At 43.4% G+C, this 22348-nt stretch overlaps 1 protein-coding gene across 2 annotated transcripts in view; it reads right to left on the minus strand.

Annotated features, from left to right (window-relative positions):
- arhgap5 (Rho GTPase activating protein 5) overlaps positions 1 to 17207 on the minus strand; it is a 37152-nt gene extending 19945 nt beyond the window's left edge. The window contains exons 1-3 of one of the 2 annotated variants that reach the window (XM_079286398.1): positions 17013 to 17207; positions 8664 to 12597; positions 6689 to 6842 (exon numbers count right to left, since the gene is read on the minus strand). In XM_079286398.1, coding sequence (XP_079142524.1) covers positions 6689 to 6842; positions 8664 to 12485 — 3976 coding nt within the window. In that variant the 5' untranslated portion in view covers positions 12486 to 12597; positions 17013 to 17207. Of the gene's footprint in view, positions 1 to 6688; positions 6843 to 8663; positions 12598 to 16979 lie in introns of both variants that reach the window. The other variant, XM_079286397.1, reaches the window with a different exon arrangement.
- Positions 17208 to 22348: the final 5141 nt, after the last annotated feature.

The raw sequence follows: 22348 nt of genomic DNA on the forward strand, positions 1-22348 counted from the left end.
ACGCACACACGCACACACGCACACACACGCACACACACGCGCGCTCCAGGCTCCAGTCTGCACCAGTTCAGGCTGCATATATTTTAATCTTGTATTTATGAAACTGCTGCCTTTAAATTTTCATTAAAATGTGAAACTATCCAGCCGTCTATTTCATTTGTTGGCTTCCGAAATGCAGACGGCATCACATAGCTGATTTTTATCCGCTCTACACACATAAGAAACTCTCCGAACATCCGTCTGGCGTCTGAGAATAAAACCTTTAGACGGACCGAGGGTCTCGCAGAAGAAGTCTTTCAGACGACGAAGCCACACAGCTCCTCGTTGCCTGACTCCATTAGAGACGTTTTATTAAATGTCTCCTCCTCCCCAGAGACATGAGAGAGAGAGAGAGGGAGAGAGAGAGGATTAAATGGCGTTTTGATGTTGATGCATTAGGAAGTCCCGTTGGTTATTATCTTCCTCAGCTCTGAGTATAATGTGAGGGAGGAGAGGAGCTCTTCAAAAGAACTTCCATCGGCTGTTTGACTGAATAAAACACGGCTTTAACAAACTTTGAACTTTATTCATTTTAGTTTGTTTTTTTTATTCCCCCGATAACAGAATCAGTGTTTCAAAGTGTTTCACTTTAGAGATATTTATCAGCTTCAGAGATTTATTACTAACATTTTTGTCTTTTTAATTAAGTTTAGAGTTGTTTTGCTGACATTAACCCTCTAAACACAAAGCAGTTCACTCTCAGTGGCCTTGACCTAAACTGCAATATAAAGTCCTATAGAGTTTATATATGTACTATATATATACAGTTCTATAGAAACAGCACAATAATGGGTAAAAGTAGAGAGAACTGAAAAATGTGTTTTGTGCAGAATAACTCAGTTACCATGACATAAATAATAATCAAAGAAATAAACGCAAGTTAAATATTTTGGATAATATATTTTACAAACATTGTGGGAAAAATAATCTTGATATACAACATTTTTCAAAGTGTTACCATTGTTGGAAAAATTAATAGAGGTTCCATATATATTGAACTATTCACATATTTACAACCTCTACTTCCAGCCTCTCCTCCTCTCTCCTTTCTCCTCTCTCCTCTCTCCTCTCTGCTCTGTGCTCATCAGCCTGAAGTTCAGTCAAAGTTTCTCTGATTTGTTGTCACATGACTGTCTCAGATGAATCAATCATGACTTCATAGTTTCACAGAGGAGCTCACACTTTAATGTTTTTCACAGAATCTGGTTAAAGGAAACGGTTTGTTTGTGGCGAGATTTTAAATGAGAACATGTAGAATAAAATGTTTTTGATTTTTGTTTTGTTTGATCTTTGTTTACGTAGTCAGTTTCTTTCTGATGGAAGCGTTCCTCACACATGATGTGTTCAAGGACCGACGGAAAGATGAAAATCTGACGGGAATGGCGTTTTTACAGCTTCTGGCTGTGATAAACGTTATTTTTAGTTTTAGTGATCAGTCCTCATAATACATATTACTTTCATCCTGAATATCTTATTTGCTGTGTTTCACTCACTCTGTCATATATAATAATTATATATATGATAATTATATGTATCTATATATATATATATAATAGTACCCGTTACTGTCGATGCCCTGCTGGTGTGGCTCTGGATGAAGTCGGGGACCCAGCGGACTGGTTTTAAACTTCTCCTCTGAGCTCTGCAGGAGGATAATTCAGCATCCATGTCTTCATACAAAGCTGATTATTGGCTATTTTCAGCCTGCTTAGAAGTCGGATCACCACTCTCCACTTTGACAGAATGAAAAGAAGGATTTACTCCGGAGTGAAATTAGATTTTTATAAAACATAACTCATAGCTTTCAGAGTACGTAATGGGAGGATGTAGTCATTGAGCGGACCCTAAAGGTCGGCCGGAGAGCGCTCAGAGTGATATAAGAGGTACAAAAACACATCTGACAGGAGATAAGAAGTACTGGGTATACACTATGTCTCCCTCTCCTGTCAATCATTCTCTCCACTTCTCTATAATATATATATATATATAATATCTCCGCCTGCAGCTCTCGGAGCTCCGCAGCAGGAATCAGCCAAAGTGAGAGTTCAAGTTGGAAATTGATTGGCTGCTGGCACGCTTCCCATTCATCCTACTCTCACATTTTCTTTGTGTGTGTGTGTGTGTGTGTGTGTGTGTGTGTGTGTGTGTGTGTGTGTGTGTGTGCGTGCGTGCGTGCGTGCGTGTGGGTGTGTGTGTGTGTAATGAACAAACAGAGGACATCAGGATACTTCACCTCATATTTTCTCACTTTACTTCAGCAGCTTTCTTCACTTCCTTTAGTGTTTGTTATTTATTATTTATTTCACTCTTATTTCTATTCTATTTTGCAGTGATGTCACTTATTACACTATTGTTCATATTCTATATTCTTCCTCTTATCGTTTCTGTTCTTATTCTTCTGTTGTAATCTTTGATCAATGAAGTTCCTTCTTATCTCAGTGAAGGCTTATAATCCAGGTCGTGTCTCAGATATCTCACCTCCAGTCCTTCACTCTGATCAGAACACGAGCACACGCAGATAAAAAGATCCAACAAGCTGATGATGTCAGCTGAAGAAGAATCAGATACTAGACTCTGTCGCAATAACCGACACATGGCAATAACCACGCTATTGACCTACAACGTGGAGCTCGTCACTGTTTACACCCAGCCGTCCAATCACAAAGGAGGAGGGGCGGGACACACACGATAAGACAAAGCGTCACATCCTTCATGTCGGCAACAACAATGGAGGACAAATTAAGACACGTGAGCCTTCCTCGGATCCAGAACAAGTACTCTACCTGATATTCCTCATCACCGCAACAAGACGCAACCAGAGCAACAAAACAACCTGCTGCAACTCATTGCTCTTCTGTGTTCTACATCGAAGTATTTAATTAGTTTAAAAACATTTTGTCATATAAAAAGCAACAATAGACCTTATGATAGCCTAACAATAAAGCACATGAAAAGAGCTGTGATCTACTGCACAGAGACACACAGGAATACCAACACGTCACCAACATCGAGCACCATGTTTTCTTTTTAAATCAGAGAACAAACCTACAGAGGAAGGACATTATGGATGTGTGTCCCTGTTAATACGTCCCCATCTCACTCAGACACAAAGATGAACCACGTTGACACATCTGGCTGCTCACTTTCAACTTAAAACGGGCGTTTTTTGAGGCCACCTGTTATTTTTCAGGAACCTTGAAGGCTTTAGTTCGTTCTTTATTCTTTGCAGGTTTGCGAAGCCCTCTGGGTGGCCTGTGAGTTGTGTTATAATTAGAAAGTGGTGACTGGAGCGCACTAAAGAAGATGACAACAAGCAGGAAACAGAACAAACATCATCCTTATTTAATAGGCAGCATTTTATCTCGAGAGTTCACTTCCACACTTAAAACAAAACGCCTGACACAGACGAGATCTTAATTCGCTCGTTCCTGGAGAACATTAGGCGACGTGCTTTAAATCCAGCACACACACACACACACACCACAGCTTCACGCCTTCAGTCACATTTACAGCCACACTCACATGAAGTCACAGTTTGTCTTTGCACACTCTGAAACCACAGACACCACCATCACCTCGCTGCCTCTCGGCTGACTACATGCGGTGAAACTGAACCAGGCAGCAGTGTGGCCTCGCCACAGAAATGAAACCTACGTTTGAAGCTTGTGGCTACGTCTACTCAATATGTTTCTGTAGATTAGAAACGATTAGCTGATTCATTTCATTAGTCTACCAACAACATATTAATCAGGAATGATTTTTAATAACAGAAAAACAAAACGTCAGCAGTCTCAGCCTCTCAAATGTGAATATTTGCCTGAGAGCTGGGATTCATTTCAATACTAGAGCTGTTAAGATGCCCGAGGTTCAGTATCGATACTGTCTGAGACGAGGCCTTTTCTGAACTTTACTTTGTAAAATACGTTTTCTACAGACGACCTTTTCTTCATGTAACAAACGAAAACAAACCTCTCTTATGTTAAGAGGAACGTCTAAACCAGAGCAACGCTGGGTCAAACCATGAAACAAGTAATTTCTCTGGGAGACAGAAACACTATGAACCGGTCCACCATGGAGAGGAGAGCGCTAACATGTTGACTCTGACCTCCAATTAAAGTGACAAGTGTCTGCTGTTAGATGTGGAAAAAAACCAGCAATAACACAACAGCATGGTGAAGTTTTAATGGTTCCCATCGGGACGGAGTCTCTCCTCCCACCACGCTCAGAGGTCAGAGGTCAGGGGGTTCAGCCTCTTACTCTAGCAGACGTTAGCAGACGTTAGCAGACGTTAGCAGACGTTAGCAGACGTTAGCAGACGTTAGCAGACGTTAGCAGGGTGGATGTCTGCAGACTGAAGACTGAGCGTAACACCAACACCCACCATCACTCTGTACATTTCACAGGAGGACCCCACCCTCTGACCTATGGACTCAGATATGTTCTATAGGCAGATTAAAGACTGCACAAACCCCGTCCTCTCACCCCGACAGAGAAACAGGCTGAGGGGCTTTTAAAAGCACCTTAAACAACAACACTTTTTACATCTGGTGAGAAATGAAAGCGGTTAAGTCCAACCGTCTGGTCTTAGAGGGTTTCACGGCACTAGCCATGAAATCTCCAATACACCACCGTCAGCTGGCAGGCGTCCACACACACACACACACACACACACACACACACACACAAACAAACACACACAGCGCTGGGATTAATCCGAAATTTGGTTGGCAGCCACCAGCGGAGGGGGGGGGGGGGGGGGGCTCATGTAGATCCAGCTGAATATCAAAACATATTCGAAGGGGGATTTTCAGGACAGGAATTAACGGAACCGGACCGAAGAAGAGAGCTCAGGCTCAGAGCGCTACCTTCAGATACAGAAGCTCGCTCACGGGCAGAAACACGGGAAACGCTCCCTTTAATGTTCGTGGTGTACATTTGCTGCACATATGGAGGAGGAGCGGTAAAGGGAGTGCGGTGATAAGACGTGTTTTCAGTCTCGTGTTGAAGGGATTTATATGTCGAGGGCTTGTAAGAAGAGCACTGGACCATGTGTTATTACATTATGCAACAAACTCATGCAATATTAAATGTGTTTGAAATATTCATTTCAGTGGTGAGAGGGGATAAAAGTAAGAGTTTGGGTCTTTAATGGGCTGAGGGGAAGCTGTTTTGGGTCTGGGTTGGGGGTTTGAATCTAACTGAAGTCGTCCCTCAAGAACATTTTTACTGCACTTTCATATTTAAATAAACAGAGCTTCACTTTAATGCTGTGCTACATTCCTGCTGATGCACAAAATAAGACTCATTCACAGAGTGTCAAGCTAAATAAAATCTGAGCAAAATTTGGGGGTTTGGGTGTCGAACTTCAACCCGTTCGGTTGTACTTAGCTCCACCTCCTCTTGTGTCATTTCTGGTTCCAAAAACCAAGATGGCGACGGCTAAAAAAGGCCAACTGGGGGCTTCAAAACCGTAAACCATCGAGCGACGTCATGGTGACAACATCTACTTCTTCTATAAGCATGACAGATCACACATCCATCGCCCCCCCGCGGTAGCTGGCTGTTAACCATTGCATCTTAACCATTGTTGGGATGCCATTGTGTAGAAAACGTATTTCTCACTGACATTTCAGATTCACTATTAATATCACGTGCAAGCAAACCAAAGTGTATTTGATGTACTTGAGGTATTCCTTAAAGTTTCTGAGTTGAATTTGAACTGAGGATTTGAACTTGCAACCCTTAGGATAAGAGTATGTCTGACTGTTCAGACAGTTGCACTCAGCGATTCTTTTCATTATAAAGCATACAACCATCACCACAATTTCCCAGCGCAACATATTCTAATAGCCTCTTTTTGTCCATTTAACAGTCCAAATCCCCAAAATATTAACTTCACAATGACACAAAACAAAGAAAAGCAGCAGATCATCACATTTGAGAAGCTGGAGCTAAATGTGGCTTTTTTTCCTGCTATCTGCCGACATGTTTTAGGCGGCTGTACTTTAAACTGATGGTATTTCAGCATCATTAATTTTCCTGACATGTTCTTACGAGTATCTCGTGTTCTTCTTTTCTTGGGTTAATTAAGGGACGACACGTACTTCAGTAAATCTCTCCACTGCTGTTCCTGAATCAGTTTTTTTGATCATGGTAATCTTGCGCCATCTTATTTTGTAATCTTTCCAGCAGTGCTATGGCAACACATCAAATGGCGTGCCAATAGAGCTCATTGAATTCTAATTGACTTGTATCGACTGGCAGGCCGGCAGGCTGGTTGACGGACCAGACAAAACATGTTTGGTGGGTGGTATCAGATCCGAGAATGAATCTTATAATAATTTAGATTCACTTCCCACTCCCACCTCAAATCATCTCCCCAGCCCCCCGTCCCTCCTCCTCCTCTCGCATCATTACTCGTTTGGAAAGACATGAGAGGAATTTCCACATCAAATAACAACAAAGCTTTTGCATGTAAGAACAAACCTAGTTTCACTTTGCAAGAGTTACAAAATACCAGAGAGAGCCCGGTTGCACCTGAACGCACAGGCAGGAGATAAAAGGAAAACAGACAACAAGAGAGAAGAAGAAGAAGAGTGAGATATCAGACCAGAAGAAGAGAGAGAAAACAATGGAAACAATGACTCACCTGTGCGCTCGATGTAGTCGACGCATTTGTCGATGAAGAGCGGGATGGGTCGGTCCGAGGTCACCAGGTTCTGCAGGGGAACGCCAAAATAGTTGCTCTCCCAGGTTCTCCTGGTCGGGGGGTACAGAGGCTTCGGGGGCTTGGAGGATTTTGGCTATAAAGTGTTGGGGGGGGGGGTGAGATGAGGAAGGGAAGGGAAGAGGAGAGCACAGAGGAGAAAGGGGGATGGAAAGGAGTAAGAAGGCAAGTAGGGAGGGAGAAATGAGGAAATAGGAATGAAGGGGAAGTAAAAATGGAAGAAATGGGAAATTGAGGGACAGAATTAGAGGAAACAATCCAAAAGAGATGATGGAGGAGAGAGAAGAGTAGGTAGGGACGATATTAAGGGACAACAGGAAAGAAAAAGGGAGACAAGGGGAAGATGAGGAAAAATAAGAAAAAGGAAGAGCATGAGGAGCATTTAGAGATAGAAAGAAGATGGAGTAAGGAGTGAAAGAAGAAAGAATTGAGGAAAAATACACAGGGGAGAGCAGAAATGACGAGAGGCAGAAGATAGAGACGACGAGGAGGAAGAAGAAGAAGACGAGGAGGAGGTCAGTTGGGGAATGGATCAGACAGATAGTTAGAGAGGGAGATACCAGAGGGAGGTTCATGTGGCGGAAGATGAGAAGAAAAAAAGACAAAACCGTTATTTAGGACTGAAGCTGGGACGAGTAACGAGGCGGCTTTGATTTCCCACAATCCTCTGCTCATCAAAGTGTTGTCATGCATACAGCGCCTTCGGGACGGCGACTAAACACCTTCCATTTTGTACCTTGTGGTTGCCCTTTCGCTTTTCCCTCTCTGATTATCAAAGACAGTTTGAATGTTACAACAATGCCCTGCATTCATGACGCCCGTGTAGCGCCGGCGGCTGTTCCTACACGGATTTTGCAGACTATTATCTGATGCGAGCTCGCTCGCCTGCAGACACAACGGGATACTGACAGATCATGCACGCTGTGATTGTTTTTGCGTGACGTTGCAATTGCTACACACAGTTTTGGTGTGGAGTCGTTATTTCAAGTGACTGCAAACATTTTCAATCGGATGTTGCTGCCTAAGATTCATGCAGGGCTCAAGTTAAGTTATAGAAAATAAAAAGGGAAAATAATGAAGATCCATTCAGAGCACTGACTTTAGAAATGGAAGTATTCTTATTGCTATTTTAGATTTCATGTATGGATCTCTTATGCAAATATACATGAAAGCTGTTTGTTAGGACTGGTGTGCGTACTGTCATCGAATGTTTGCTTTTAGCTGCATTATTCAAAAGCTGTTTGATTTGTCTTCATTTGCATGAGTGTTTTTCGACAGGAAAGTGCGAGCTGAATTGCCACGTGTGTGCATACAGTATTTGTCTTCGATAATAGTGGCTGTATTAAATGCTTGTTGCTTATGTATTTGTGCGCTCAGCAGCCTCAGACAAGCCATTAGAGAGCTGGTGTGAAGGATAAGCGGACATCTTATCACAGATGCAGCCTCTGCTCTGAGATTATACAGACTGTCTGTAACAGTGCGTCTTCTTTATCAAGCTTTTTATTGGTTGTCTGGGGCCTGAAAGGTGGGGAGGCTCATAAACCATTTCAGCAGGGGGTCAGATCAATCACTTATCAACTTAGTTTATTCTCACTATGAGTCCCGGGCCGATTAAAACAGAAATCTGCACACAACCACACATTACTGTACACAATCTATTCTGCTCTCATTCACACTCTTTCATTCTCTCGCTCATATTCAAAGCACTGAAGCTTTCTTTGTAAAAAAACAAAACAGCTTTGGCTCAGTGTCTTGCCGGCTATAACATCTCTTTCTGTCTTTTGTTGCTCTGTAAAGATAACTTTTAAACTCCCCTGTTTGCTAAAAACAAAGTGGATACAATTGACCTGACATTAAATCTCTGCATACGTCAAGATTCATGGCGGAGAAGACTCACCTTCTTGGGTTCCTTTGGCGTCTTCTTCTTCTTCTTCATCTTCTTGTCCTCCTGCTCTGGGTCCGAGGTGATGGCGGGGTTATCTATCCCGCCCTTCCAGGGGTCGGCGGGGGAGAGCAGCGGGTCCTCCTCGCTGCCCCGGTGGGCTCTTCCCTTTTTCTTTTTCTGCATGGCGGGGCCCGACTCCTCCCCATCGCTGTCGGACTGGAATCGTCTTTGGTACGCCTTCGTCTTGCTGAACAGGATTTTAGAACGATGTTTGTATTTCAACCCCCGCCGTCCGGCCTGACACTTCCTGTCGAATCCGTTCTCTTCCTCTCCTCCTCCGTGGAGGACATGCAACCCACCGAAGGAGTTTCTTACTTTGACCAGACGACTGTGTGCATCATCGGGCACAGCGTATATGTCGTCGTTGTGGAAGCCCCTGGACCTAAGCAAGGTGTCCACGGGGTCTGCATAGTTGTCCGACGCATCCACGTCCTCGCTGTGCGTCATTGGGCCACGCTGCATCCTGCGGTTGCTTCGCATGCCAGCCTCGATGGTTTTAAGCAGGTTGGGATCTAGCTTTTTGACATTAGGTTTGGGGAGCAGTGGTTTGGGCCGGACAGGTGGAGGCACTTTGTGGTTGCGTTCATGGTCTCCCACAGGTGTGCTATGGACCGGGTACTCGTTGCCCTCTAGGTCGATGCGGTACTTGGCCCGCTCGCTGGGTGTGGGGAGAAGCTGAACGTCATCGCCTATTGGACTGTACGGTGGTGGGGCCTCGTTATCGTCATCAGATTCTAGGTAATAGGTGTTGTAGGCCGGGGAGTGGCTATGGGGCGAGGTGGGGAAGACGTCTTCACTGGCACCAGTGGTGCACTCACGTGACGAGCTGTCATACAGGAAGGAGCTCTCAATGTTCGGCTTTTTCTCCAGCACTTCATTGAAAAAGGGTGTGAAAACCTCCGTCTGCCGATGATATTGCGACAGCGAGTAGAGTGCCGTAAACTTTGCGGCAATCTCTGTGGCAATGTGCTCCCCTTCCGTCATCAACTCCTTGATGGCATCATTCTCAAAGAAGTCTGCCTGGCTGTCTGTAATGGCCACCATCTGGACGGGGATCACGTCCTGGACTTCGGCCAAGAAGGCCCGCAGGGTCGCCATAGAAGCCTTGCGTTTGGCAGAGTAGACCAAAATGTATCCGTGCACCAGTTCGTCTTTGCGGACCCCGATAGCAGTGTGGTAGGAGAGGACGGTCACCTGGATCCTCCTCCTGCTGTCCCCGATGATCTTGTCCAGTATCAGTGTGTTGCTCTGGCCCGGCTGACCCGCGCTACAACAATGCGAGTCCAGGAAAGGCGAGAGGATGAGGTCGACGCTGAAAGGATCCCAGCACATGGCGCACATGACTATCCTGAGGTCCGTCTCTGACATGTCTTTGATAGAGGGCAGTGGGGCCAAGACATCAAAGTTATGCTTTAGCCCATCCAGCGCTGCGCGGAGACCCTGCTTAATTTGGAACTCTGTGAATTTACGTGGAAAGGCCCCGGAGGGGATGTCGACAAAAGTGCACTGCAACTTGTTTGCCAGCTGTTGGCCCTGGTGCCTCAGGATGGGTATGTTTTTGCAAACACTGTCCCTCTGATTCGCCAGGATTAGAATGAAAGGTAGCGGCTGAGCAAACCTATCTCTCCGACTCTGTGCCATCTCCGCTCTGATCCTGCCTATGCAATCTCCAATACAGTTGAGGGACTCGATGGAGTTGAAAACGCAAAAGCAGCCATGTGGCTTGAAGGTGGTGACCCACGTGTGGCTGAAGAGCAGCGTGGAATTGACATCCACGGCCAGAAGCTCCAGTTCGTAAATTTTACCGTCCAGGGTGTACTCGTCGTCTGTGGACTGAGCTCGGATCTCATTGGCTAGTTCCTGTGAGAGACCCTCCCTTCCCAGGAGGCAGAGATTGATCTTATCGATGTTGGCACTGCTATAGTAGAGATTAGAGCGACCGTGGTCGAGCTGCACCAGCCTGTTTGCTAAAACCTGCTCCACTTTCAGATCCACACAGTTCTGCCCACTCAGGCATGTCTCCTTCGTGGGATGGTAAACAAACCCAATGTGTTTGAGGAGGAGTGACTCTCTATCTGGGGCAAGTTTCTGCAGTGCTCTGTATCTTGGCTCCTCATTCAGCACACAGTGAATTTCGCTCATCTTGTCACAGCTGGGGGTGGCATTCAGATCCAAGTCATAGAATAGCTCAGCGTGCTCAAAAAGCATTTCCTGAAAATCCTCTTTGGCCCTTTCAACTATTTCCTGCTGGTGTCTACAGTAAACATCCCTCCTATCTGATTCTGTGATGTACTTGTAGGACCCATCCTCCATGACAAAGCACATGACTTCCTCCCAAGGCTGCCCTGCACTGATAAAGTGAACCCTATCCAGCGTCTTCTTGAACCGCTCCTTCATCTCCACCCTTCTCTTCTCCGAGAGCAAGTGCTGGACATGGTTATGGTAAATTCTCTCACCGTCAAGCGTGTCGAGGAGGTCGAAGGGTATCCTGCGGTCACTCATGGCGATGTGGTCCGTCTCATCCCACGGCGTCTGTTCCAGGACCACAAACCAGTACTGGAAATCCGGCCGGTTCCGGATCACACTCTGTGCTTCGGGCCAAGTGAGGTGTTCGACCTCGTCCAGGTTATTGAGGAGGTTGTTAAGGGTTTTCGGTAGAGTTGTCAGGTATTCTTCCCTCCGCCTCTTGATGTGCTCCTGCTTCAGTTGTGCAATGTGCTTTGTGAACATGTTGCGTGCTTTCCTGGAGCCCTCTAAGGTGATGAACTGGTCATAGTCAGGCTGGCCCTTCATATTATTGATCACCGTTTTCCACGTGATGTGGTAATCCCTAACGGTGTGCACTATCAATTTCTCAAATCGATCCGTTACTGAGGCGACAAGCTGCCGTTGCACTTTATATGCTTCCAGGTATGGCACAGTTTTTGGCTTCCCCCTCGTTTTATCCAGCTGCTGGATGAGGGCGTTGAAGCAGACCTCTGCGTTGACGTTGGAGCGCGCCGACGTCTCGATTAGCTGCAGGTTCTTCTTGCTGGCAACGAAGGCTTGCAGGTCCCTCAGGTGCTGGTCCACACCCTCGTCACATTTTGTGGCAGCAACCACAATGGGCTTCTTTGACTTGACAATTTGGGAGTAGATGCTGTTGACGAACTTCATTTGGTCGTCAAACTTCCTATTGCAACCCTTGCTAACATCGATACAGAGCAAAAAGCCGTCGATGTTCAGCTTCCCGTCGGGCATCTGCTTCTGGTCAAAGTCCTGCTCCAAGCCCAGCTGGTCCGTGCAGATGTACATAAGCTTTTCTGCCGACTGGAGCTTGGTTGCCGCCGCCCGTTTGGTGTACGGCTGCAGGTTCGTACTCCGATGCGGAAGAAACGTCTGGTCATCGATGAACTCCGTTTGTTCGATTATTTGTATTTTACAGTCCAACCCGTCGTCCCCTCGGTGGGACACCTCCCCCCAATACAGGAAGTGGTCATTGTTAACCACACGTCCCCCAAAGTCTATAGTGCTCAGCACCGAGGTGTGCTCCGAGTAGTAGCCGTCGGCATTGGGGCGAAGATACCGGTTGCATAGGCAGGACTTGCCAACGCCACAATTCCCCTTCTCTTTCTCCGTCCCCGAGAGGCCAACCACACTGATGGCGAATGACGGGGGCCGCGCATCCTTGTTCTTGGCCATTATATTCCCCCGCTCATCGCTAACTTGGTCACTTCCAGGAAAAAGGGTCAAGATATCATTCCAGTTCTGCTCGTCAGTGGTACAGAGGCACATTCATCCTGATTTTCCCTTGGTAGTGGCGAATCCCCCTCCAACTCTCTCAGCTTCTATCCTGGGTCTTCTTTAAGCTGGGATAGAACAGCCGGCTTCTCCTTTTATCACCTGCCTGCAAGACATGGAATTCACAATTAGGAAGAGATAAAGGCAACACAAACAAAAACATATTGGCACTGACTCGTCCTCAGAGCACTTCAGTCTCCTTATCACAAATAATATAATTAGCTTTTGTTTGGCAGCATATCCCCCCTGGGACATACATGTACATGTATGCACGGTCTGTGAATTTAAAACAACAAATCAGACATGTTAATCAGGCTTTACACGGAGTTATCAGGAATGAACACAAAGGTACACATTATCACACTTGTGCAGGACAATATAATCCCTCTTAAATGGTAATATCTTAACAAAAGGTTTTTGATCTGCCTTTTATGTATTAGAACAAGAATGCGCTGGTCTGAAAACACTGCAATAGGTGTGTAATTTAACTAATGTGATGATGAAGCCAGCTGCATTTGTTTTTTAAACAGGAACATTTCTATTAAAAAACTGCAAGACAAAAATCAAGTGTGACAATAAAACGTATAGAAGAGAAAGGGAGAGTAATTAAATCACGGGCCGAGAAAAATAAGCGCTTTCAACCAATTTGTGCCGAGGCAGGATAAAAATGGCTTGCGACTCCAGCCCTTTGACAGCCACTGACCTAGAAATGATTTGCTTCGCTGTGAGAATGAAAAAGAGAAAATAAATCAGTTCACAGATCCGTCATCATCACGGCTACATGATTAGGGCTAAACGTATAATCCTGATGACTGGGCCCGCCGATCTACTAATATATATTTTACCCGACATTTCGTCTCCGATTATTAATCCGAATTGGCAGTTTTTTATGATCTGTGGGATGAAATAATTGTGCTGCTTGCTCGTAATCTATTCAACATTAACAACAAGGGGAAATAAAGTGTTTCACTGTTAATACCAATATTCAGCAATAACAGATTGTAGAAACTAAAACTCTGGTGTCTGATGGACCTTTCAATCATTATCATTTCAGATCGCCACAGTCAAATGAGCCTGAGCCCGTCCGTAACCTAACTAGAGGCTGATAAGCGATAGCTGCAGAGAGAATTGCAGTCACTGTTGTGTTTTACAGAACGATGGCAATCAGCCAGTGAATTTGCCTGCGTGAGCTGGAACCGCTCGCTGCAGCGCGGCGGCATGCTGAGCCTGATGAGAAACTGCACCAGAGAAGGAATTCGGTACACCACTCGAGCAACGAGGTTTCCCCCCTGCGACTGTTTATGAAGGCCACGGTGATAATGTCACATGTGTGTGTGTGTGTGGGGGGGGTGGGGGGGGGGGGGGGACAGAGACCTTAAGAAACAGGCAACATTAATGGAAATGTTTGCAGAAGTCTAAAAACGAGGAGGAAACATTATATAAAAACAAAGAGATCAAACAGCCATTGCCCTCTTTGTGAGATGACACAGATGACGGTGAACTTGAGGAAATGGCCTGCAGGAAATGAGCCCTAAATGTTAAGTCAGCTTATCTGTAATTTGGGCGCATCCAACCAGGAGCTCCGCGTCCCTTTAAACACACCCACGACATTAGATGAAGTCATTAAGCAAACGGACCAGCAGGTCCGTCAGGTTTACAGATCTAACCAAGAGGCCCTACAATGACTCCTGTTACTGCTGCAAGGGCCACACCTGACTCAAGCAGGAAGTCACCTGAGCTCATGAACAGGTGAAGCACTGTGGATGTGCACAAACACACTAATGCCCACAAGTCAGGTATTTCCATTACTGACTGATGGCACACTGATCAGAAACTAGCAGACTAATAACTCCTTCAAAACAACAGCCAAACAATCCTAAATCTTGTCATTTCTAATGTTAAACAGTACACGAGTCTCTCCTCTCACTGCCACTAGCAAACACTTGAAGCCACTCATTGGCAATAGACGAAGGCCATCAATTGCAACAACTGAAACCTATTAATGTTGTGTTGATCGACTAACCCAGCGCTTCTTACGGCCCTGCATTCCTCCCCCTGATCTCCGTCCAAAACACCAGTGTTTAAGCAGATCAGTCACCCGAATCCAAACATCTGTTTTGCATTTCTGTCAGCCAGAATCCAAGTCTATCGCTCCGCTGTCTACACACAGGGTCGATACAAGACTATTGAATAAATGTTAACATGTATGAAGAGAGGAGCGGTGCCACTGATATGCAGTTAGTTAGTTTACTGTATAAGACCTGGAGCCTTATTACTGCAAAACACTGCAGCACAAATGTAGTTTGGGCTGTAGTGTTGTAATTGGGCTGTAATAGCTAAAAGTAGCCTCGTGCATCATGATTAGTCTATTCACTGTGGGGATGTGGGGGGGGGGATTAAGGTATCACTTGGCAAGCTGGTTTTAGAGATGACTAAATGCGCTTAAGCCTGAAACACAGCAGCACACACAGCCAGGGATGGTGGACCTTCTAAAGCAGCACACACAGCCAGGGATGGCGGACCTTCTAAAGCAGCACCCAGCTGGGATTTTGGTTTTTAAATTAACTTGTTTATGTTTTTCAGCAGGACTCCTGCAGAGGAAAGGAGGTCAATCGACTGTAAATGAGGCGCCACTGACTCATTATGTTTCCCCAGAACCAATTCTGATCTTGTGCACAACAAAAACTGCCTCCTATTAAGCAAAGCGCGAGAGAAAGATTCATTCAAACATTACAATCTTTCCCCATCATGACACCCAATTAATTTATTTTCACCATTACTTGTCAGTTTCATTTTTCAGCTGCTAGCTTTTTTGGGTTGCGTAACGTGGTTTTAAATGTCAGCTACCTCATTGTGAGAGAAACTACAGCTGTGATACAACAAAACACAACACAGAGACAACTCAAACTTTCTTAAATGTCAAAATGTATCCGCAAATATTCAGCCAGTCTGCTTCACGTGTGTCATAAGAGCTGAGAGCGTCTTATTATATGTGGAATATGCAGAAATCTGCTGTGGTGAAAGTTTATTATTTTCAAATTCACTGTGCAATTTCTCAACAAAACATCTCTGTCGCTGCAAAAAGCTTTTGAATAAATTGATTTTTAATTCAAAACTATGTGAAGAAGCACCTGGCTCGTCCCCCTCCCCCCTCCAAGATTCAGGTCCAGACCTGAAGCAGAGTCTCACTCATCTGACTTCCCATTCCTGAGGTATCGATGATGTAACAATCAGTTTATAGGCCAACTCATCGGACCTGCAGTCACTCAGAACAAAGGTCCTTGGAATCAATCCTTGTGTGGTTTGTTGAAGCCGACACATATATTGAAATATTCCCCACCATATTTACGCCAATATGCATTATTGTCCGGTTTCTTCAAGCTTTTTTTAGATTATCTATTCAGATAAAGCTACAAGCTTCTTGTCAAGACGACAAGAAAAGCAATGCTAAACATTTCCTCTCACACATTATCTGAATACTACACGTTATGCCAATGGGCAACAACACATGTATGCATGTAGAATAACATGCGTAACAGCTGATAAGGAACATCCAACTCAATATTGTTAACAAGAACCTCGTGAATACTCAATGCCTTCAACAATCTATGTGTTTGAAGAATGTGGCAGATGTTTTATATATGTAGAGACTCAGAGGACTGGAGAAAAAGATAGAAGCCGGACGAACCCTTTAAAGAGAGTTTGGTTAAATGTCATACAGAGCTGCAGCAGGACAAACCCACTGACCTGACTGACGAGCTGGACACAGAAAACTGGCAACCCAGCAAACTTCTAAATAAACTCGGAACAGGTTTAAAAAAACATTGAAACAGTGGATAAAAAGCTAGCACAGTGTGAAGGATTTGAACTCGGATGTTAGTGTGTCGTTAAAATGTTAACATTCTATGTATTTCCGTTTGATCCGTGAGAATGAAACCTACTGAAAAGGGTGGATAATCACGAAAAAACTCATTAAAAAAAGAAAAAGAGAGGTGAATTAAAGTGAATTATTGTTCCGGTTAATGAGTTAAGTTACGGTTTAAAATTAAACCAACATACGTGTATGTTAATGCGTCAATGCACCGTAGCTAACAATCGCAACCACAGCATTTGATACGGTATTTATTACCCTCCTCTCCGGGGAACAGGACGTGAAACCCGGCCTGAGAGAAGGGGAAAAAAACACCTTTCCCAAAATCCCTATTAGCTAACATTAGCCGAGCTATGTTAGCCTCGCATGCCAAAAAAGTGGGGGTTGATGGGTAGTAACGTTAGCTAACTAGCTATAGCGTTAGTAACACGAAACCGAGCCTACCATTCGGGGAGAAAAGCAGTTTAATGGAGTTTAATTTAATTTAGAACAAGCCACACTCGTGTTATTGTCACACCTCAGTTTCGTAATTTTAGGGCCCAGGTTTTCGCGTGAAAAAAAAAGAGTGCTAGCAAAGAAAAAGCTAATGGAAGTCCAAAATACATTCCCCTACCCACCTAATAACATGGTCGCTCCCAGAATCCACATACCACGGAAAAAAAGAGGAGAAAGCATTCCCACATTTTACAGGGCAAAAAAAAAGAAAATTTAAATCCACAATCTGCGGCTGTTAGTGTCCGACAAGATCCGAAGTTGGGGTTCGGTTGACGGTGTAGTCCGACGGCCGGTTAGCCTGTGTTTTTAGGTGTATTTCAGTGTTGTTCAGTGTGGTATGCGCCTGTAAACTGAAACCTCCTCCCCTCTCAGCAGCACTGCCAGGCAGTAATGGCGACTCTCTCTCTCTCTCCTCTACTCATCTCAGTCTAAGTCTATGTCGCTCTACCTCACCATTCAGCCTCTCTCTCTCTCTCTCTCTCTCTCTCTCTCTCTCTCTCTCTCTCTCTCTCTCTCTCTCTCGCTCCACACCTGTCTGTCCCTTAACGCCATATATTCAAATACGTGGCATTAAATATAAAGTAATTATATTAATAGTAAGCTACTTTTTTTATTCATTATATAAAAGATAAAACAACTTTATTAATCCCGAAGGAATTTATTGTACCAGAGATTTAAAAAAGATTGCAACACAATAATAAGAAAAAACGAGCAAAAATATGAATAACTATATACAATAGAGTGATATTCAGTGACCACTCCCCTCACTCTAAGTCTATGTCGCTCTACCTCTCCATTCAGCTTATATACCTCACTCTCTCTCTTTCTCTCTGTCTTTGTCTCTGTCTCTCTCTCTCTCTCTCTCTCTCTCTCTCTCTCTCTCTCTCTCTCTCTCTCTCTCTCTCTCTCTCTGTTGCTGTACTTTACCCTTACATTATACCGATTGTTCCTTCTACCTTTATTCTATTCTCATTTTTATTTCATATACTTCCAATTATTTGTTTGTTTTATTTTCTACCTTTCTCTATGTACTTGTACTTGTTTATGTATTTGTGCTGCTGCAACATCCTAATTCCCCCTCTGAAGATCAATAAAGGTTTATCTTATCTTTTCTTATTTTTATTGACATGCACAATAGCAAATTACTGTAAGACAAAATAAATACAATAGGGAGGCAACTTAAATGTAACTTTATTGTCCCTTCAGGATCATTTAAATATAGAACACAGACAGACATCAACATAAGATACATAAAACATATAAAATCCCTCAAATATTTTGTATATATTATGTCAAACTTACATAACATTATGCTCAACAATGCACAACCACCTCTCATCAGCCAACCTGACTCCCACTCTAATAATTCATATTTAGTACATAAAATGTCCCAAAACAAACACAAAAGCCCTCCACAAGTTCACAGAGGCATAGTTCATGTCATCAACGTGCTCACTGTTCAAAGCAGAGTCAGAATAAACCACGAAGAGGCTTCAGGGCAAAACATTTGCCCATAATCTCTGTGCATTGTTTATGTATTATAGTTATTAATGGGTAAACTTAATTATTATTATTCACTGCCTGTACTCATGATTTGGTGTCTTGAGGCTGCTGTATTTTCATTTTTTTAAATGTGCTTTATTGGTGCATATATAATTAAATTGGGAATATAAAATATCTGCTCACCTGAGGAAGAAAAACACAACTTGAATACAGATGTGCAAACCTGCAAGCTGTCTTGCTTGCTGCTGGTGCATTTGTTCATTTTCAATGACGGTCTGCTTGACTGTCATCAGGTATATAAATGGTATGATGTATTTGTTTATATCTTCATCAGGTATGTAGTATAATATATAACAGGAAGAGCAGTGTGGATTCCATGCTGGTTGTGGAACAGTGGACCTCTTTTCCATCTCAGGGTTCAAGGGATTTTGGCCATTTAGTCTTCATTTTTGTGGACTTGGAGAAGGCATGTGATCCGTGGGGAGTCATGTAAGAGATATTCGGACCTTTTGAAAGAGTTTTCTGTGTATTCTTGGCAAGAAGTGAAACAGGTTTTCGGTGGGTGGTGTCCTTTGTCACTGATTCTGTGGGTAGGATCTCAAGGTGCCGTCAGGGGGAACCACAGAGTTCGACTCTTTGCAGATGATGTGGTTGTGTTGGCTTCAGCAGACCGTGACCTGCATCTGAGTGTGTGAAGCGATCAGGAGGACAGTCAGCACCTCCAGGTCTACTAAGGCCCTGCATGGTTTTGTATAACTGTGTCTTTCTCATCCTGATGTGTCTCTTTCTGTCTTTGTGTGTCTGTTCTCCATTTCAATAATCTTCTTTATTGGCATGAATGTTAGATGAGAGATATTGCCAAAGCATCTAAATTAAAATTAAAATCCCTCTCTCGGTCTTACACACTCTGTCTGTGATGTAATTATATTGCAGATTTCTTTTCCTCTGCAAAACCTGTTTAATTATGTAGAATGTCCTGTAAGAAAAAGCTAATTTGCTCAACAGGGAATGCAGGTTCAGTTTGTTATTATCACCATAAAGTCCTACTTTTGTGATATCTAATACAGTTTGTCATCAGAAAATTAAGCCATTCCAATTCTGATCAGGTTTTGTAATAATAAAACTTGACAGTAATGAAGAGAAACATTGCAGCCACTGTTAGATAACGACGGGCCGTGGGTGGACAAAGGAGTCCTCAGTGAAACTCCTTCATTTATATTTCAGTTGTTCTGGGTTTTGGGATCAATACGGGCTGCTCGTTCCAGTGGACTCCCTCGAGTGCAATGCTGTGTTAATGAGCCTCAGAGCTCAGAAAGACTCACCCAGATAAGAGTGAACAGACTCAGCGGGGATGGGTCACACATCTAAAATTAAACCCACGGATAAACTGGAATCAAAAGACTTATAAAGCAGAAAACTTACGACGTTGATGATGCTTTAAATCTCTCAGAAAAAGCTGCAAAATCTCCCGAAACAGTCAAAATCTGCAAAGAAGAAAACATGATTAATGGAGATGCTCTGTGTCTGTCTCCTTTGGTGCTTTGTTCATTTCTAAATGTATCCAGCAGCCACTCTGGAATCTGATACCAGAAAATGTTTCTGCAATCTAAAATGTAAAACAACGATTCAACCTGTTTGGGTTTCAGCGTGTCAGGATTAAAAAAAGGTCATGGCTTCTTTCTTTCTTCAGCTGCCATTTTGCACCAATGATGTAACAATCCCACAGGGACAAATACACCAGAGGAGAGGAAACAGAGAACAATCTGTAGAGCAGCAGCAGCAGTGGGACAGAAACCAGAGAGCAATGTAGCTCAGGGACAACTGTCCTAAAGAACGAGATGTACAGGCAGCTGTATTTATACGCCATTCGTGAAAAAACATTCTGTATTTTAGAGCTGAAATGGTTCAAATCAATCAATTATTCTTTGAAAGTAAATTACAACAATTTCCATAATCAATGAATCATTTAAGTCTTTTTTAAAGGAAATGTATTCACTCCCTGGTGGACAGTTTGATAATAAGATCAGTATCAGTCTTATGCCTCAGTCAATTCAATATCAGGCTACAGCCAGCAGCCAGTTAGCTTAGCTTAGCATAAAGACTGGAAGCAGGGGGAAACAGCTAGCCTGGATCTGTCCAGAAGTAACAAAATAAACCTACGAGCACCTCTAAAGTTCACTGATCTTTATTTAATCCGTACAAAAACAAAGTGTAAATCGGATCTGGGTCTGTCCACGGTGGACCGGTCTCTGCTGTGTGTGTGTGTGTGTGTGTGTGTGTGTGTGTGTGTGTGTGTGTGTGTGTGTGAGTTATTTGAGGAGTTACAGAGCCCATGCAGTGCAGTCAGTGGCTGCCACAGGCGACCCCTGCTGCAGACGCTGCACCATCAGCACCTCCATATGGAATCTGCAGATATTTCACTTTCTGTCAGCCTTTCATGTTTCACACCTTTCTGGTTTGTAAAATCCTGACAGGACGTATTTTTCTTCTTTTCTCAGCATGCATCCAGATCCTTCGGTTCTCTCACAGCCTCAAAGTTTGTGGAGCTGCAACACGACATTGTCAAACTGGGATGAGAGCAGCAGCAGCGGCTCTGTTCAACCTCTGCTGACAAGGTTCCTCTGAGCAAGGCAGGATGTTTGTGGTGCCTCTGCACAACCAGCAGCAGAAGTTGAGTTTCAGGTTAAAGTAGCTTTATTCTTTCATCATTAATTAGAGCGAGTATAAGAGGAACAAAACATAGTTCCTGTGGAAGCACAAGCTGAGATTCAACAAGTAAGAGCAATACATTGATCACAGCAGCAACAAGACGAGAGTGAATGTTTGTGTTGAGGAACAAACACGAGACACATGTAGGAACGTAAGGTATCCTCATGAAGTCCAGCAATGGAAGGAACCTCATTTAGCTGCTGGAGGACACAGAAGTTTTAAAAGTCGAGCTTTATCAGAAGCGACTTCCTACAACTCCAAAGATAATCAATCTGCTTTTGAAGATCTGCTATCTGCAATCTGCTATTTTTCCTCTTCTGACGGAAGTCTCTCTGCAGCTCTTCATCGCTGGCTATACATATTCTTTTTTCACATTTCTTTGATGGCCACAGCTTCTGTGTCACTGTCTGCTGGATGCATGAATATGATGTCTGAATATAAATCTCCCCGGACAAAGCTGCTTATTCACAGCAATGAGAGAACTCGATGAGAATATAAAAGCATCTGGTGCAAAACGTACACACACTGTCTGACACATTAAATCATAAGCATCATAAATGTAACGCTCTCTGCTGAGGTGTGGAGCTAAAGGCGACTAAATGATTCCTGTGAAACTGAGAGGTGTGATGAATGAAGCTTCATTCAACCTGAAGGAACTCCTTAAATCAAAGTCCCTCATGTGCACAAATATTCAATTAATAAACAAATATTATTCTATTTTATATGTCATGTATGTTGTGTTTTATCGCTTTATACCTCTGGATTCTCTTTTTTTACTTTAATGAGCATTTTCAGATGGAGCCTGAGGTAGAAGACTTTTATTGCAAATGACAGGCAATCATTGTTGTGAGAGTAAATAAATAAATATCATATACATGTTATTGACATTTCATCATGGAAGTTGACGATTTTATCCTCAGGTAAAACAATGCAGTTACAAGCTCAAAAATCCTCCTCGTCACATGTTGAAAACTGAAAACCTTTAAATTACACGCCAGAAATATATTAAATGATTGACATAAATATAAATCAATTATATTAATTCATATGATGAAGGTGTGTTTGATTTGTGAAACAATCATATTTCCTTTAAGATAGATTCATGAATGGGAACATCACATTTTTTGTTTTTCTTTATGCACTCTTTTATTCCTTTGTAATTTATTCATTCACTTGTTCTAATTTAATTTCCAGGGTAGATCTTTGTGTCCATTTTTTAAAATATATATGTGAATTGCCTTCTGCTCATTTTTTGTGGGAATGTTCTTGCAGATGAGGC

This window comes from Melanostigma gelatinosum (genome assembly GCF_949748355.1).
Source record: "Melanostigma gelatinosum genome assembly, chromosome: 16".
In the NCBI taxonomy this organism is placed as follows: Eukaryota; Metazoa; Chordata; class Actinopteri; order Perciformes; family Zoarcidae; genus Melanostigma; species Melanostigma gelatinosum.